Genomic DNA, 19,286 nt, shown 5'->3' on the forward strand with positions numbered 1-19,286 from the left:
TTTATCTATATGTTATAAGTATTTATGTAGGTATATTATTCATAAAAGTATCAATCAGTTATTTTAGTACTCATAACACAAGCTACGCTTTCTTTGGTACTAGATGGCGATGTGTGTATTGTCATAGTATATTTATTTATATTTAATGTGCGTTAGACAAAACTTTTACAAGGTTTAGGTACAATGTACGCAACCAAAGACGCGGGGAGGGCTAGTATATATATAAAGTAAGATTTACCAAATCGGCACTGTGATTCAAAAACTTATTAACATTAGCAATAATTTGATAAGATAATATAGATTCCATTGACAAGAACTTAGATAATGAACAAAAGGCAATCAGTCGTAGTCGTAGCTAGATCCAGTGTAATGAATATTTATTTACGTTTAGTGGAAAGAAAATGTATACAAAAATAATATTCCTTCTATTAGTCTGTGTTTTTGGAAAATCTGCCGGTAAGTGGAGTTGAATAAACTTGTTACACTTCCTTTTAAAATTAAAACAGACATTAATCTTTTCACAAGCTCATTGGCGCAGTTTCTAATTTGTTTTGATATTAGGTATCTGTACGTAACAGTTTAGCGTGACGCAAAAAGCCTGCTAAAACCTAGTAGCAATAGATACCTATCTATAATACGCTAGTTAGTTTTCCGACTTTAACTTCACTTTCGGGGGGCCGAGTTTGAGTCCAAGAACGCATCACTAACTTTTTTAAGTTAAGTGCATTTTTTGGAATTAAAATATCACTTGCTGCGGTGATGAAAAACATCGTGAGGAAACCTTAAATGTACTTTATATATAAATACATATATTAGAGTATTGAATATATTGATATGCTATATCGAAGAAATAAGAGAGTAATCATAGGATTTTTTTACATAGGTCAGTTCCGATGTTATGCGTGCGGGTTTTCATCAGTGGACACCGACTTATCCTGCCTCACGATAACGAACACTACACGTAGGGTCGAGTGTCGATACCAGTATTGCACAATCATGCGTCAGGAGTTTATTGTAAGTATTTTTTCTATACGACTTTCATCCGCTGCACAATAAACCCCGTAGGGTGATTTCGTATCTCACGACAGGCTTGCGACAGCAATCATTGAATCTTCGCGATCCACAAACGAAACTTCGCGGAACTTAACCATTGCGATTTAACACTATTTGCAAGAAGGAACCCCACATTAAAATTGAACCAGTTGACCACTGGCTAATGTCACAATTCACAGAAACTTTCCCCCTCCACAAGTTAGCCCAGCATTATCTCTTACCACCAAGTGCGATACAATCTCACTTGGCGGTAAGAGATGATACAGTCAACGCACTTGGTAACTAGCCACGGCCAAGGCCTCTCACCAAAAGGCAAAAGTTACTGAATCGGCCGGCAGATGTTGCGAACTATAACAAATCTTATTGATAAATTACAAATTTTGTGTTGTGGCTCACGGATTGGGTCTTGAAAATATTTATTAAGAGTTGATTTTTTACTCATTTTAAAGTGCTTATTAGTCTAGATCATAATTATTACGTTTATTATTTACAGGACCCCTCTGGCGTCGTGGCCAGCTTCTTACGTGGTTGCGAAGATGCGCCAGATTACCTCAATCATGAAGTGACGGATACTACATTTCGAACATTTTATCGAGCTTGCACCAATGATCTTTGCAATATTGGTAAGTGCCTACCTACCTATTACACGACTTCCCAAATAAACAGTGTTATATTTTCAGGGCTCATGTATGTGTGTACCTATGCTCTTAATTCCACCATAATTTCTAAATGCCTGAACAGATTCGGATTTATGGGATCATTAGAATACTTAAATATTTAAAATAAATAATTTTAAAATAAATTCAATATGGTGGCTGAAACGTTCTACTTTCGAATGAGAATGACTTTTTTCGTACTAGATGGATAGCTTACTTATTTTACTTTAATCAACAGTTTAACAGGTAGCGGTAAATAAAGCAGGCAGGTAGATCAATATCCGTGTAGAGATTTTTTTTTATTCCACTACAAGTTAGCCCTTGAATGCAATCTCATCTGCTGGTTATAATGCAGTCTTAGATGGAAACCTTTAAGGGATAATATAAATAGCAATTATATTAAACCCATCCCACTAGTCGGCGACTGCGCGATATCGTACAGGAACGCTTAATCGCTTGCGGCACGTCTTTGTCGGTAAAGAAGTAACTAGCCACGGCAAAGCCCTCCCACTAGACCAGACTAGAGAAAATTTAGAAATTATAAAATCCCAAATTTCCCCTTCCGGGGGATCAAGTCCGGAACCTCCCCGTTAATTCCACAGCGCTCTCCGTTGCACCAGGGAGGTCGTCGACATAATTTAAAGAAATATTACGAGACAGTTATAGTTACTTGAGGGTATTTGGCACCAATGCCGTTATGGTACCTTATAGGCATAAGTATGCACCTATCTACTTACTCAGCGGACTTGGGTTCTGAGAAAGCAGAGCCCTTTTGTGGTTGAGCTTATTTTGTTTTTTAATTTGCGCACTTCAAGTAACTTTAAATCACACAGGTAACGGGATAGAATCAGTGGTAGGTGGAACGCTGTCACCGAATCCACCATTCACTGGACAAAACCTTCTTGTGCCAGGGACTGGAAGCGCAATCACGAGACAGATTAATACACTCCTATTATTTTTTGCTATGTGTTTATTCTATGTGCAAATATAGTTTATGTTTTATTTGAAACCTGTTAATAATTAGTGTTAATATTGTTTCTGGTTTGTACATAGCTTTTAATTAGATGGCCAATTTGATAAACATTCACCACGGCTAACTAACAAGACGTTACCATAGTAACCATAATGCAAACAATACTGTCAATGCTTAATTTTCATCACTATTGTATTATCGGAATGTTATGTGAAATAATTAAAGATAAATATTTTAAACATGAGTGCCTAGTTATTAAACGTATCTGTTCCCAGATGTCATTTTGGCAGTTCAGAAAATGACAATATGACACAGAGATAATATTGTAGGTTATGTTGTCTATATTTAGTAAAAATGTAATTAGTAAGTTAAATTAGTTGTTATAGTGGTTTTAAACCAAACATGACAACGTCGCCCACCAGAACCAAGCAAAAATTATCCCTTCGAAAACGATTGTTCGTGAAGAAATCACCTAAAGTTGGCTGCTATGTTGATACAGATTCAAATGATGAATTTGGTCAGTCGCACTCTCGCCCTATGTCCCCAGCTGATCCCTTTATAGCACAAAGTGCACATTACTCGGAGGCATGCGTGGATAATTATCAACATCGTCAGAATTCAAATAGTGAACAGGCTAGTGATAGTTCCATCCAAAGCAACCATCGCCACTGCAATGACGACGAGAGCAACCAAAAGTGTTGTAAAACCTTCTTTAGAAGATCTCGACCTAAGAGTTTGATGGAACCCCAATCTTCTAAAGAAGATTCAGTATCAAGGCCAAGCAGTCCAGTAAATAACTCCAGCAACAATAGTTTAAGCGATCACACAGTATCCCAAACTAAAAGTGAAGAGATACCTAAAGTAACTGTTAATTTTCCAAAAAGTGATGATGTAAAAAAGTATTTTGAACATTCAGGTTCATTTGAAGGTATCAAACCAAAGAGTAAGTTATTTGTTAAGAGGCTATCAGCAGATCATTTGATATCTAATGAGTCCAAACCATTGTACCGTTCATCATCTCCGGAAAGTGATAGAAGCAGCTCGCTAGATCGTAAACGAAGGTATGTTTTCTGTACTCTAACTACAGCACACTGGTCTTAAAGGTTTTAGCACATTTAAAATTTATTTTTGACGTTATACTTGTTTTGGTCTTTTGGTAAGTTATGAAAATCTGAGTGTAAACCTAAGTTAGCCTCTAGCACCTACAGATGTTACACTGGTTAAAATTACTGTGGCGAAAAACATTTGCGATTAACCACAAAAGAGTATAACTTCTTCCATACACACATTTTTTTTTTGTTTATAGTAGAGTGACATGATTTTTTTAAATGGGTGTTCTTATTAAATTCATACATAATCTAGAGCAGATGGGTTAGAATTAAGATTTTTTATATACTAAGTTAGCTTTTGCATATTTGACCATGTGGATTTATTTTAGGAATAAAACTTAGTCTATGTTACTCTTATGTAGCACAAGAATAAAACTGATACTGTAATTTGACATTAAACTCTCTATTAATAAATGTGGTATGATGTTAGAACACTTTTCAATTGACAGCACCTTTCAAATGTCAGAGTGTGTAAACATGTTATTCCAACGTTATGCTAGGCTAATTAATAAGGCCCTAACTGTCTACACAACTTACAATAAACCAAAGATTGATCTGTTCATTTGCTCCATTACTAGAAGAAAGTATGACCAACTGATGAACACACTTCTTAATATATATGTAATACAAAAGGTACTAAGTAACTAATTTCCAATAAAATAAAATTGCAATTATAAATTGAAACACAAACAATCCTGTCTGAAGATGAATTAAAACACCATAAAAAATAAACTGAGTTCTGGAATTATATATAATTATTTAGTATGCTCAAAGAGATCTTAGTGCTTGTATAAAACAGAAAAAAGTTGTTGTGTGACCTTTCCAAGTATATGTTTTTGTAAAATCCCTTTTGTTTATTTGCAAAAAATTAAAGCAGTCAAGTGAACATATCACTTAACCGAAGTTAATCTTACAAATCTTGTTTCACTCTTACAAGATACAAATCTTATTTTTGATGAAAAAATTGTGCATTGCCTTCTCATCTGACAGTTTAGAATATGTGACATAAAGGGTTTTGGCTGTTATTGCAACACATATTCTCTTATCAGTCTCTATAAACCATCATACCAGAACATTAAATTGCTTGGTGTATGTCTTTGCTCGTATAACATTTAATATATATCCAATGTTTATCCCATTAAATATCTTCATAAGCCTCAGCCTATTAATGTCCACTGTCCACTGGCTGGGCTAAGACTTATCTAATAAAAGAGTCACACCATGGGCCTACTAGCTGCTTCAATGTGAATTGGCGGGCTTTTAAAACATTATTTTAACATGTTAGTCACAATAACAGGGAATTTACTTAACTTGCTGATTGAGGCACTGAGGTGAACAATGCCAGTATAACCAACACAGACGCTAATAAAACATGATACTGCCTTAAAATTAACATTTCATGTATTGCTGATGTACTGTCCATTGTATACCATGTCATTTAATTAGGAGCAAGTCAACAATCACAAGGTCAGCTTCTCGTGCGGGGAGCACTGACAGCTTGGTTCGCAATTCCCTGCTTGCTGCACAGGTCCTGAGGCTTATACCTACGCAGGAGGCAAAAGAGAGGTATGGCCAGCTAAAACTTGGTCAAATTGACTATTTCCAATTGGTCTATATAACCCAAATTTGTTATATCTGTTAACATAAAACTATATTTATATTTGATCTTGAGATTTACGCTAACCTTTGCTTGGGAGCATTGCTTTTGTGTGTCATAATATGTCTTTTTAACTCACGTTTAATTAATTACTAAAATGTTAGATGATGACTTAACCATGAAACAAATACTAATAATGTTTTTTAATTATCTGAAACAACAAGATAAATATCATATATTTATGATAAAAACCAACACTAAATCTTTTTAAATATTTCAATTTACTTAACCATAATATTGAAAAATTGTATGTTTGAAGAGTAAAATGCTATCTATCTCTTTCTTTGTGACATCCAAAACCATTGTTTAAATTTCCTAACATAACATAACTAACTGTGATTGTATAAAATTATATATATCTTATGCACAAATAGAGAGAAATAGAACAAATAGAAATTTTTAGCAATAGATTTTAATATTGGTTGATAGAAGGCCTTATTCTTATATTGTATTAACTGTTCTTCTTATAGGAACTATTTATATGGAAGATTAGCATCCCATTCACTGTTAGGTGCAGCGGAATTAGAACATGTTTTTCCTGATAGAGAAGTAAGAATATTTGTGGGTACCTGGAATATGAATGGACAAGCACCACCAAGGTATGAAATTTTTTAAACTTAAAACTTTAGTGGAGTAGTATATAATTATATATAAGTACTAGATATTCCCTGAGGCTTCGCCCGCGTAAATTTCGGGTCGCTGCGTACATAGTCTACACCTATAGTCATACATTAGATTTTCGACAAACATTTTTTTATCTTTCGTAAAAAATATATATAATTTTTTAATAAAAAGTATTCTATATTACTTCTGATACCTCTAAGAATACGTGTGCAAAGTTTCATGATGATCGCTTTAGTAGTTTTCGCGCGAAAGCGTAGCAAACAAACTTACATTCACATTTATAATATTAGGAAAGGATTAATACAACTTACCTCTTAACTACTACATTTATTTCACACTTACATTAGAGTGGGCACTTTTTTTATATTCTGCGGCTTAGCACTGCTGATGTCCCCTGATGCCGTGATATAATTAACATGATGCTAAAGCATGAGAACATGGAAAAGGAGAAGTTCAAACCCGTTTATTATAACAAATATTATTCTCACTTGTGTGTCATTGCTCTAAGAGTTGATAAAACTGTGGGAGATGAAAGATTTTTATTTTTTCCCCGGGGAGATAATTGTCTGCTGCCCATGCTAGCCGTGCTGATAGCAAACTCTAATTCGAATTAAGATATACAAAAATCTTGAAGACCTATGGTAGTATGGTGTTAAAGTTATTGAGAGATGAAGACTAAATAAAGAAAAATCAATATTATACCCTTGTATATTTTTTATATTAATTTTTATATTTTAAGGGAGCTGGCAGATTTTATTTTTCCCAACCAAGTGGAACATGTGCCAGATATTTTCGCCATTGGCACACAAGAGTCATATTCCGAAAGAACCGAATGGGAAATAACAATACAGGAGGTTTTGGGTCCATCACATTTACTACTGCATTCTTACTACTTAGGTGAATATCTATGTTATCTTTTATATTTTCGCTAGATCTATTTATGTTTGAAGTAGTAATCTAAAGTTATACTGTACACAGGGTTTTTCTAATCAGGTCAGTCACTGACCAAAGAGAGATACAAAATGCTAGTACAACAACCTACCTACAACCTGCCTCACAGTGATAACCTGACCGTTGACCGTTTGTAAATTTCGTTGCACATAGTGTTTAAAAATACGATTAGACCAAGGAACGCCGAAGATGTTTTTGAAGACCTATAGTGCGTGCGTTTACACAGGTTTATGCGTATACTTTTAGGTATTGCACCTGCACTCTTTATTATATAGCTTGGTTCGAATATAGTAACCAAAGGTACGTATGTTTAAAAGGTATTTTAAAGTCCTTTGACAAAATAAAGGTCTACATTCCGACGATATCTTGAAAACAAGTGTGTTTCATTGTTTTCTTATTTTTATTATATATTTTTTTTTTATTTCTTCCAAGTGTTTGTCTAAGGAGTTTCAGTAATAAAGTAATCTGAAATCGTATTATGTAATACTTTACAACGTTGTTCATTTCTATGTGGCAGAACCATATGTCGCCAAACTTGAGTTTTGTATGGAGTGTTGCCAAAATGACGTCAACAATACATTTCATGCGTTATTAATTGCATAAAGAATTAGAGACATGCATAAATCTATTTTGTAGATGAAAATAATTTAATTGTTACAATTACCCCGATTGCATCAGAATGAAATCATGTCACCTGATTGGTATGTGGAAGAGAGAATGTGGGTAAACTATTGATATTATGATGTCATGATGTAATGTTTGTCGTATAAGCTTACATCATTAACAGATTTCCAAGTAGCTCACTAGACATGATAATGTTTAAAGTTTTAAAAGAATTTTACTATCTTTGATAACAGTCAACGAGTAAGTAAGTAGGCTACTTAAAACTAGTATAGATATGCAGTATTATAACAGATTTTCGGTGAGTACCATTTCGTTGGTAGTCTGAAAGAAAAGAGGATTTTTTTTGGTAGAATTTTGGAAAAAAGGGTATATTTTTCTAAAATAAATAAATATCTTTGGTATAATATTATTTGTAATAATAAACTTATGTGATTCAGTATTGGCTATATATTGACCATAATCACACCTATATAATACTAGCTTTTGCCCGCGGCTTCGCTCACGTTAAGTTTTATTTTTGATTTGGTAAATTTACTACAAAGGGTTAAAAAAAGGTCTTGCTGCTTATAGAAAAATATGAACGGAAATTACTTAGAAAATCAGAAACTTTCATATAAATTTTGATCCCCTATGAAATACGTATTTCTTTATTATAAATCGAAAACCTAAAATCAAAGTTTAATTGATGTAGCTTGAAAAATAAATTGATAAATGAAGAATTTTTTACAAACTTTCATCCCATATTTAACCCTGATGGAATTTAAAAAAATCCTTTCCTAGCGGACGCCTACGTTGTAATAACTATCTGTGTGCAAAATTCCAGCCCAATCCGTCAAGTGGTTCGAGCTATAATTTCTGTATATATCTCTTTTTGTAATTTCTGTACCAACAATTACAGCTGCGACTTCAGAAGCCACGGGTGCATTAAAGCGTCTTTCATGCTCATTCGAAGGTTTTTTATCTGCTCTAATAATGACCCTGAAATCATCTGTTGTCGCACCTTCTAATGCAGATTTAAAATCTCTAATCAAACAATTATTTTCATGAAGCATAATCCGTAATTTAGTAATAATTTCCCGGTTAGTTGTCGTACTGAACATGCATCGTCGGTCAATCTCTTTTTCTACGTTGTCCATGAAATAAATTTGCAAAAATTGGGGATTTTCTTCAGGTACTGGGAGAAGTGAACCAATTTGATGGTATACTTGTCCTTGCACTTTAAATGTGGGCATAAAATGATTATATTTTACAATATTTGTTGCTCCAAACGATGTCATTTGAAAACAGGAGTTGTATTTTCTAATATGCTGAAGAAAATGTTTAGACTCCTTAGTAGTTCCAGATACGTAGGTAAGAAGAGGTTCTGGTGGTTCAACCAGTGGTGGTAAATGAACTTTGCCGTTGGAGCAACACAAACCGGCAGTTTATTTTTGAAACTTCTTAGCGCGACAATGCGGACATACTACATTCATTGAACCAATGACCACATCGGGATGGATCTTGTAATCATATTTCTTATCGTAATTAAAGGCTGCTTTATTAAGATCGGTTTTAGTTCTTAACTGATTTTGTCTTAATCTTTGATCATCTAAACGTTGAGCTCGTTCGTCAGGTTTTTCGGCAGCTCTTGATGAAGACGCTCTTGATCGTAGGTCTGTAACTCGAACAACACGTTCACTATCTGTTTCATTAGCTCTCAAAGACGAAGCTCGAAGACTGTTTGATTCTAATCGTGTTGTTTGTTGTTGCGGTGTTTCTGTAGTTCTTCTGGTTGCCTGTTGCTTCGTATTTCTCGTTGATCTTCCGATATTTGATTTTTTCCGTGGCATTGTAAATAATATTATTTGTGTAGCACCTGTTTTATCTATTTACATAAATAATTAATTAGTTAATTCTTTTCTATTTACAATTTAAATTAACTATTTATAAATTGTAAATAGAAAAAAAAAATTAAATAATATTATTATTAAAGTCTTGAGTATACTTACTAATTAAGAGTATTATTGACTTTCATTAAATTACACTTACAATTAAAATTACAAATCAATTTTTTAGTACATGATCATGTTATTTTAAAATAATAATTATAAGTTATTTTTTATTTTATTGCTTTATTTTTATTTTCAATAACAAATGATATATTTGAAGTTAGCTGATTTGCTTTTTAAATAAATTATATTTTTTTGTTTACAAATGAAGGTTAGTTATTTCTTTTATTTTCTTATTTAATATAAGTTTTAAAATAACTCATTGAATTTAATGAGAAAACATTTTATTGCATTCATTGCCGCATATAAAATTTTGAATCAGTTGATCGCTATAGAACTTAATGCATTGAAGCGCTATATGATGGTGATATTTAATAACATGGACATCATATTTACATTCTCCGTGGAAAAATACATGGTCATACCAATTTTTATGACAATCGGTTGAACGGGGCGGAAGTCGATACTTGACAGCGCCGCCTGGTGGGGAGTTACATCAATGGACATAGCATGTTCGTTTTCTCCGAGGAAAAATACATGGTCATACCAATTTTTATGACAATCGGTTGAACGGGGCGGAAGTCGATACTTGACAGCGCCGCCTGGTGGGGAGTTACATCAATGGACATAGCATGTTCGTTTTCTCCGTGGAAAAATACATGGTCATACCAATTTTTATGACAATCGGTTGAACGGGGCGGAAGTCGATACTTGACAGCGCCGCCTGGTGGGGAGTTACATCAATGGACATAGCATGTTCGTTTTCTCCGTGGAAAAATACATGGTCATACCAATTTTTATGACAATCGGTTGAACGGGGCGGAAGTCGATACTTGACAGCGCCGCCTGGTGGGGAGTTACATCAATGGGCATAGCATATAAACCTTCTCCGTGAAAAAATACATAAGCATACCAATTTTCATAATAATCGGTCAAATAGTTTCTGAGTTTATCGATGACATATATACAAACATCCTCTTTTATATATATAGATATAATATATTTTAAACTTAAATTGCTGCACCAACCCGTTCCTTCGTTTTTCTTAACTTCAAGGGTTGTCTGGAAGAGATCGCTTTAGTGATAAGACCGCCTTTGCACGCTCTATTTTATATTCTAAATATCTTCTGTATTTGTGTTTACTTTGTATAAAATGTGTGTGTGCAATAAATATTTCAAACAAACAAACAAACCTTATAGAAAGCGTGATGTCGCTTAAGATACACTTTTTTTTTATTTATCAAATAAAACAATTACATTAAAATGGTTAGTATAAAAGCGCCGAAAAAACCACAGAGGTTTGTCCTCGATGCCTATCTGCAACGATTACCTTAGGTGTTAATTAGAATAATAAAACCAGCTGTGGGAAAAACATATTAATTTTTAATAGCAGTAAGTACCAAAATAAATGAATATAAACAAAGTCAAATAAGAGTCAGCCAACTAACTAACTTCGCTAAAAAGTATTCTTTGAGTTTACCCTTAATGTTTTTAATATTTACATTTTGGATCAACGTTGAAGGCAGTTCGTTCATGAATCGTGGAACCAAAAAGGCGGTCGTTCGCTCACCGTATGTATTGTTAGCGCGCGTAATGTGCATGCGGTTGGCCGTCATCGTCCGCGTATGTACAGGATGTTCATTTTTCCGGAGTATCTTCTAGAATATAGAAGAACTCATCCATCAATAAAGTATATTTAAACTGTTCCTGAACAGTTAATGTTTTACAATGATTAAAAAGCCCTAGATCTTTACCGTCGTATTTAGATTTAATGGAATTGGAGACAATAGTTTTTAAAATTCTTAACTGTAAGCTATATATGTTATTGAGATAAGTTTTATAAGTACGACCGTAGCTACTGAGACCATATTGTACGTAAGAGCGAACGAGTTATATAGCATTAACTTGACTCTTGTTTTACAACACGCATACCATTCCAGGTACAATTCACTTGACAGTGTTTATACGAAGAGATCTCATCTGGTTCTGCTCATTGCCAGAAGATGCTAGTCTATCTGTCCGTCCGGGAACCGCCTTTAGAACTAAAGGGGCTGTTGCAATATCCTTCGCCTTATTTGGCTCTACATTTCTATTTGTTACTGCACATCTGACCGCTCATCAAGAGAAAGTTAAGGAGCGACTCTCGGATATCAAGAGGATAATACGGTCAATTGATTTGCCGAAAAATTTGCCGTGCCGGCATAGAAGTAAAGGTTTGTTAAGATTTAGAGTTTGTTGTGTCTTAACCCTGATTTTATCGTGATTATTATCGTAATTGAAAATAGAATATTATATATTAAAATTTAATTTAGCTGTAAAGACGCAAAACGAAGTATTTCAAGACCTCCCTGGCGGAGCGGTGAGCGCTATAGTTTTAAATTGGAGGACCCGTTCAATCCCCGGTAGGGGCGATTTGGGAATTTATAATTTCTCGATTATAAATCGATTTTCTCTGGTGCAGTCTGGTGAGAGGCTTCGGTCTTGGCTAGTTACCACCTTACTGACAAAGACTTACCGCTTGATCAAGCGCTCTGGTACGATGCCGCGTAGAAACCGATTAGAGATATGGATTTAATATATCTGCCATACCCCTAACAATAAACAAAGCCCGTTACCATCTTAAACTGCATCATCACTTACCAGCAGGTGAGATTACAGTCAAGGGCTTCTAGTGGAACTAAAAAAAAGGCAGACCAGATTTGTTCACGGCAACACATTCTCGAAGTATGTGCACCGACTCAACGAGTCTACCTATACGATTTTAAATATCTGGTCAACCCCTTACCAACTTTTCATTTTTCAAATTTCACATTTAAAATTCTCGTAAACGATTATTAGTCCAATATGATATTTAAAATAACTTCAATGAGTTTGAAACGAAAACCTCCAGGTTATTACCTAAGCACTCTTCTTTTCAGATGTTACAAGCAATTTCGACTACGTGTTCTGGTGTGGCGACCTAAACTTTAGACTGGGCGAACCTAGAGCAGCGGTTTTAAGATGGATTGAGCAAACAAAAGTGAGTTCATTATTGATAAGGCCGCCTTTTGTATTCTACTCCAGATTATACGAAGAAACACTTTATTGCACGTATAATAATAATAATAATAAATATACAACGACAAAACACACATCGCCATCTAGCCCCAAAGTAAGCGTAGCTTGTGTTATGGGTACTAAAATGACTGATGAATATTTTTATAAATCAAATTCTTAGAATATACATATAACATACAGGAAAAGAAACAGTAAGGAGTATAAAGTACACAATGTAGACATGCAAAGGTGGCCTTATTGCTGCAAGCAATCTCTTGCAGGCAATCTTTGGAACCTTTGGACTCTGTGTGTGTTAGTCTCTCTATTGGTCCTTTATTTTCCTAACTGTTTTGTGGTGTACAAATAAAGAGTTTTAACAAATAATAAAAAAATAAAAACAAGCGAGTTGCCGTGAGCGTTTGCACCCTTATGTGGTTGATATTCGACACGAAAGGTTTTGTTATACAAGTTTCTGATACGTTCCGGTAGGATTTATAATGCCCTGCCGGCAACTGTGTCATCTGCCATGTATAACTTGAGTACCTTCAAGGCAAGAGAATACGATTTTTCTAGGCGACCACGGCTGTTTTGTGGAATTTTATTTAGAAGGCCCTCTATAATCGATAGCAAAAACTGTATTTTTTATCATTTCTGTCTGCATTTTGGCCGCAATACATATACATTATGTTATTACAACTCGTAATTTTAGTAAACTTTACTTGTGCTATTAATTTTAATTGGAAATGCACATATAAAGTTTTGATTTTGTTCGCAGTTCCCCTTACCCCCCCATTTACCCCACGGACTTCTGCATGCAGATCAACTGACCGTGGTCCTTGAAGATGGTGCCGCCTTCAGGGATTTTCAAGAAGCACCTATCACTTTTCCCCCTACTTACAAGGTAATATTTATTTATAATCTAATCTCATTTTGAGCAAGAAAGATATAAAATACATGTGTACCAAGCAAAGAATACCTTAATATAAAAAAGTAAATTATAATAGTAATTGGATTTTAATGTATTCTTTCCTTATTTTGAGTAAAATTAAATTAAATTAAATATAATATACCCAGACATTTTGATTATAAACGTTGTCAAAGATGGCACAGATAATCAAACAAAACTTTGTTAATCTTTCTTTCAATGTTTCAAAGTGAGCCTCACTTTGAAGACAGCGTTTGAAAAAAATAAATTAATTATATCTTTTGGAATGTTATTATTATTATATATACTCTGTATATAATAATAATTATTTATACATCACAGTACGACCCGGGAAGTCAACAGTTCGATACCTCAAGTAAACAAAGAGCGCCGGCGTATACTGATCGCATACTCTACAAAGCGAGGTCTATGGGCAACAATTCGTCATCCGCATTTGCAGGTATTATTAAAAGTTAAATAAAAACATTTAGGGTAAAACGCCCAATTTTCGATATTTAAAAAGTTACCTTGTAAATTTTGCACAAAATGCACGTCTATTACACGGAATGGAAAATGGAGATAATTTGCTTTGCCAGGATACGAGAATAATAGTGCAAAATGTTATTCTTTTACTACCCAGTTTATTTATTGAAATAGCTCTTATCTTTTTTATATTCTTACTTATTCAGCGATAAATATTTAATCAACCAATTATCGGCCCAAAAAAGGGCGTGAGTCTCTTAGAATGATATGGGTTGAGACAGTAGTCCATACATTGGTTTTAAGACTTCACACATAAAATAACTGTAGAGATAAATATTGCGAGTTATATTTAATTGTATATTTTGTAAATAATTCGATGTTTATTTGTTGAATATTTTTTTCATGTCGCCTCATTTTCTAGGATTCAGGCGTATAAACAGCCTGCCCACACCGCCGTCTGCCTTAAAATGCATCGCTTACAACTCCGTGCAATCTGTTGTAACGAGCGACCACAAACCTGTATGGGCGCTTTTCTCAGCTGCTCTAAGACCTGGCACCGATATGTAAGTTTTCTTTTAGCAGTTTCAGTGCGCACGTCTCAAAATTGGTGCAAAATAATACCAAACTGCGCTTCTTATGGAAAGTACATGGTGCCGTGGTGAGTACGGAAGTATGAGATCCCAGGTACGATCTCCGGCAGGGGCCGCCTAGCGATCTAGCGTTACGGAACGATGCCACAGAGCGGTCTTGGATTGAATATAAGTGTTATACTTCTAACAGGTTAGCCGGCTAGCGTCTTAAACTGCATCATTACCACCTGTGAGATTAATTGAGAAAGCGTAATGAAAATTAGAGGTGAGCGTTGAAAAAGATGTTTAGTAGAGTCATCTTCATCATCAGATCGAGACATCAGACTTTCATCAGATGGACTAATCAAATTTATTAACGGTTAAATGGAAAGCCAATTAGAAAGCAGTTTAATATTTAAAAGGATACAAATGTGTAATTTAAGGGTTATTTTATTCCCCAATACCGTTTAAATAAGGTACTGAATGAGTATTACGGATGTTCGGTAAAATAAGTGTTTGGTAATCCGCAGGCTACACGAGTATTAAATGAATGAATGAGTATACTTTTATTGCACACCACAAAAAGTACATAAAAAAAGATATATTACTCTTTATAAATCAAAAGCTGAAATTAACAATCGACTTACCAGAAACGGTCATAAATTAGTGATATCTGCATATCGTCTGCGAAAGGTGCAGAACTCCTTTGTGGGGTTGAGTATACGCTTTTACAACATGATTCCTAAGGAAATTCTTGACCTACCTATGCATACATTTAAAAAATGTGTAAAAACGCATCTAGTACAGCGAGGTTACTAGACATTTGATGAATTCCTCAATGACAAGTTAGAATGGAAGCAGCCAGCCTCGCTCTCATCTCCCGCAAGATAGCCAAATGATTGTAAATGTTGATGTTGGAAAAGAGCAACTACTGAGTTTCTTGCCGGCTCTTCTCGGTAGAATCTGCTTTCCGAACCGGTGGTAGAGTCACACAAACATACATACTTGACGTTTCAAAAGTGCTTATAAAGTAGGCCTACTTGAAATAAATGAATTTGAATTTGAATTTGAAAACAACGTATACAATTTTGCGGCCTCATCGCTTCAAAGCCATTTCTTTCAGGCAACCAATGGCGAAGATAAAAAATACAGACAATAGTTAGGTGGTACATATATACATATACCCATAAAATGAAATTTTACATTTCACGTGACCTTTTTTCGTGGTATCAGTATGAAAAATATATTTTTTTTAATTTTATAATTCCAGAGTCCCACTGGCGGCCGGTTTGTTCAATAGGGAAGTTTACTTGGAAGGAATAAAACGTCGACGCGCACTTCTGGACCACGCGCCCGGAACTTCTGCTGTATGTAGCCTCCAGTAATTATTCACTATATAAAATCATATAATAATATGCTCATATAAAATATTACTTTTTAAAGCTAAAAACAGACATCGTATTTTACTGACTTGTCTTATAATGTAAAAAATCTACTCATTATACTTTTGAGTTTAGAGTATGTTTTTAAAATTTAAAAAAAAACGAGTGTGATAAGATAGTATCAATACAATGAGATTTCCTTTATGTAGATGTGCTATTTCTTATTATTAACAATTTGAAAATAAGGTTTGCAATAAAAGGTAGCAAAAAGATTGTTTCGATTATAAAAAATTTAAGAAAAAATTGAATATAGCACTGCTGTGTCATATCCAGTGGCTTGGATGGTTTAAGCTCATCATTATAGGAACCGTTACTCGTGCACCGCTAAGAGTCTTTGTTTGTTGTGACCAGCGACTCTTGATGCAGTATCTCCGCCTAGCGGAAGAACTACCATTGCTACGGCATCAGGGCATCTCACCATATTAGGTCCTAAGGTTTTTGAGTAGCCAAGAATGCTTATTTCTTATAATCAATTAGTTAAAACTAAAAAAAAATGTTGAGTTTCGAAACATTTGAAGTTCATAAACTTCAGAGTAAAATGTAACTTCGTCGTTCGTCGTCGTTATTTTAATGCTTAAAATCGTCCCTGCAGCCGGCTCCCTTAGTGGATGTCATGATATGAGGTGTACAAAATTTACGACTCTGAAATGATCGTCATTAAGTCCATTTTTCTTTGACGTTATACTGTTTATATATGAGAAACGCAAGCAAAAGCTTACTAAACTTGTCATGGGGATTAAAATATAAATTCAGTTCAGTGTAGTACGCTGATGTTTTTAGCTTTATCCTCCTTTAGTAGCAAATGATATAATTTTAAACTAGTGAAAAGAGTCATTCCCGGAAATATATTTATTTAATTTTTAATAAAAAAATTAGCATGTATTTTATACACCAAAGAATATTATTATATTTTGTTAATAATTTTTTTATAATTTGATTATTTATTTAATATTCGTTTTTATAGTTTTAAAATATTAATTGTATTCTGTGATTCACAAAACTAAACTAAATTGACATTGCTGAAAATGAAAAAAAAATTGTTAAAAGAATTGCTTATAGTTTCGTTTAGTGGATTTTAGTTGATGTTTTTTGCAGTATTAGCTATTATAGCAAAAATTAGTTACATTTACTTTAAGTAGATATCATTTATTTTATGTACGTAAACGATTATGAATAAGATATTATGTCAATGAAAAAGTTAAATCTAGTCAAACCCGAGTCTTGTGAAATAAAGATTATTGCAGTTACTTATTATTACTTATTCCCAAAACTATAATTTGATTTTTAGTTATCATTCACCTGTGTGTAACCTATAAGGTATATTAGCATAATAGTAAATCTTTTTTCTTGACCATATAACTTATATAAACTTTTTAGGCAGTGTTTTAGGTTAAATATTGGGACCAATGTCTGATCCAACATTGGCTATCCACTTACGTGTTTAGGATTTTAAGATATCGAAGTTTTGTGCCAACGTTGGTTACGCGCTTGACTGTAGCTTGTATCTTTGATATTCTATAATTAATATTACGCACAAAATCCTGTTTAGTTTTATGTTATTTAATTTAGTACAAAACATCTATTTTATAGTTTAATATTTATGAGATTAGTCATATAACTATTGATTTTTAGGTTAGGCAGTATTAGGGTTCATTCACTCACATCAGTCACGACAGAGGTGAAAATAAAGTCCAATGTTATTGTGACATAAATTTCAATTCTGATTTAGCATTCACCTTTGTACTAAATGGGTACAAATAACTCCGCCAATGTCGCATGGGACGGACGAGATGTAACTTAACTTTATGCGTCCGAATTTTAAAGATGTCCTATTCAAAAATCATGTAACTGAATCAATTTAAATTATGTCAATATTTATGAAGTTAGTTGTTGCAAACAAAATATAAGTCGTGGTGTTTCCTTTCTAAGGATATGAAATGATCAGAATACATAAACAGTAGATTTTTAAAAGAGATACATCAATTAATTAATTAAATATGCACGTGACTAAATTACAATACTCATGTGAGGTAATGAACCTAGAGCAATACCTAACCTAATGCATTTTAAACTAAACATTAAGAATTGTGTTAACCTCATTAAATATTTGTATTGGCAATTTTTTGTTGCATAAATATTGTTTATTTTATCATAACTAATTTTGGTTGTTTTACTTATTGCGAGAATAATGTTGTGAGCTTAGTTAACATAAAACTGTAGGTTAATAGCAGATGTGTAAGTTATGTGTCCAGACTATAACACGATAAAACTTTTGTAAAATAACACGTCCACATTAAAATAACATTACCAATAAAAGTTTGTCGTGATTTTTTGTGATGTAATGTAATAATTTCATATTAAATTACATGAAGGTAACATTTTAATAACTTGGAATGCTATATTACAGTATAGATAAACTCTTTTGCGTTTGTAGTCTATACTTTCTGACAAAGTATGTAGTTTTTGGATATATTGCAAACTTAATTGTGACATCAAATGTTTTTGTTTTTAGTATTTAGACCTGTGTGCTTTAGTGTTTTTCCCAAAAAAACTGATTATTATTTATTAAGTATTTAATGCAAAATGTTACAAAAAGATGTGTTATTCTAGATGTTGTTGCTTTAATTTATCTTTTAATGCAAAATGAAACAAAGAAAAGACGTATTGCTTTTATGTATTGATCTTTAAGATAATACCAAAAAAATATTATTACTAAATCTTATTGTAGAGCTTGAAACTATTTATATAGATTTTAAATGAATTAAACAACGGTGTAGATTTTCTCATTAAAGAAATATAATGCGGACTTTAATGCTAAGAACACACATATTAATATGAAGACTTACGGTTCGCTCAAACGTGAAATGTAGGTATCACCAATCAGAATATTATGACGACTACCGTTCATCTTTATAGATGGGCACCATTTTAAGACTCTTGGTTCACACAAGCCACGTTACCGGTCAAAATTGTATATGATCCTCCAGTCGTGATGTGACTTATTTTAAAAATCAGTGAGGCTGTGACATGGCGGAGATATGACTGATGTGTGTGCATATACCTTCTAGCTGCCAGTGATTAAGAAGTCTTAGTTTCGGAGTAGTATTTCAATAGTTTGATTGGTTGAACACTACGGAGTAGTACAAGTCTTTATTGTAAAGTGTTAGAACTAACGGGCGGTTAAAGACGGACTTTA

The 19,286-nt window shown here is 33.6% G+C and overlaps 1 protein-coding gene across 1 annotated transcript; it reads left to right on the forward strand.

Annotated features, from left to right (window-relative positions):
- Nucleotides 1–333: 333 nt before the first annotated feature.
- Nucleotides 334–16,097, forward strand: LOC120629503 (inositol polyphosphate 5-phosphatase E-like). The gene is made up of 14 exons (XM_039898447.1): nt 334–456; nt 884–1,014; nt 1,547–1,676; nt 2,543–2,675; nt 3,069–3,743; nt 5,238–5,357; nt 5,919–6,047; nt 6,812–6,969; nt 11,576–11,848; nt 12,554–12,654; nt 13,447–13,572; nt 13,939–14,056; nt 14,501–14,642; nt 15,919–16,097. The coding sequence occupies exons 1-14, from the start codon at nt 402–404 to the stop codon at nt 16,031–16,033; spliced, it is 2,406 nt and encodes an 801-aa protein (XP_039754381.1). The 5' UTR covers nt 334–401; the 3' UTR covers nt 16,034–16,097.
- Nucleotides 16,098–19,286: the final 3,189 nt, after the last annotated feature.

This window comes from Pararge aegeria, chromosome 14 (assembly GCF_905163445.1).
Source record: "Pararge aegeria chromosome 14, ilParAegt1.1, whole genome shotgun sequence".
NCBI classification, from domain to species: Eukaryota; Metazoa; Arthropoda; class Insecta; order Lepidoptera; family Nymphalidae; genus Pararge; species Pararge aegeria.

Coding starts and splice junctions, on each gene's coding strand:
- LOC120629503 (XM_039898447.1), top strand. CDS start 402: ATGTATACAAAAATAATATTCCTTCTATTAGTCTGTGTTTTTGGAAAA. Junction 457..883: donor TGTTTTTGGAAAATCTGCCG/GTAAGTGGAGTT, acceptor TTTTTTACATAG/GTCAGTTCCGATGTTATGCG. Junction 12,655..13,446: donor GATGGATTGAGCAAACAAAA/GTGAGTTCATTA, acceptor TTTTGTTCGCAG/TTCCCCTTACCCCCCCATTT.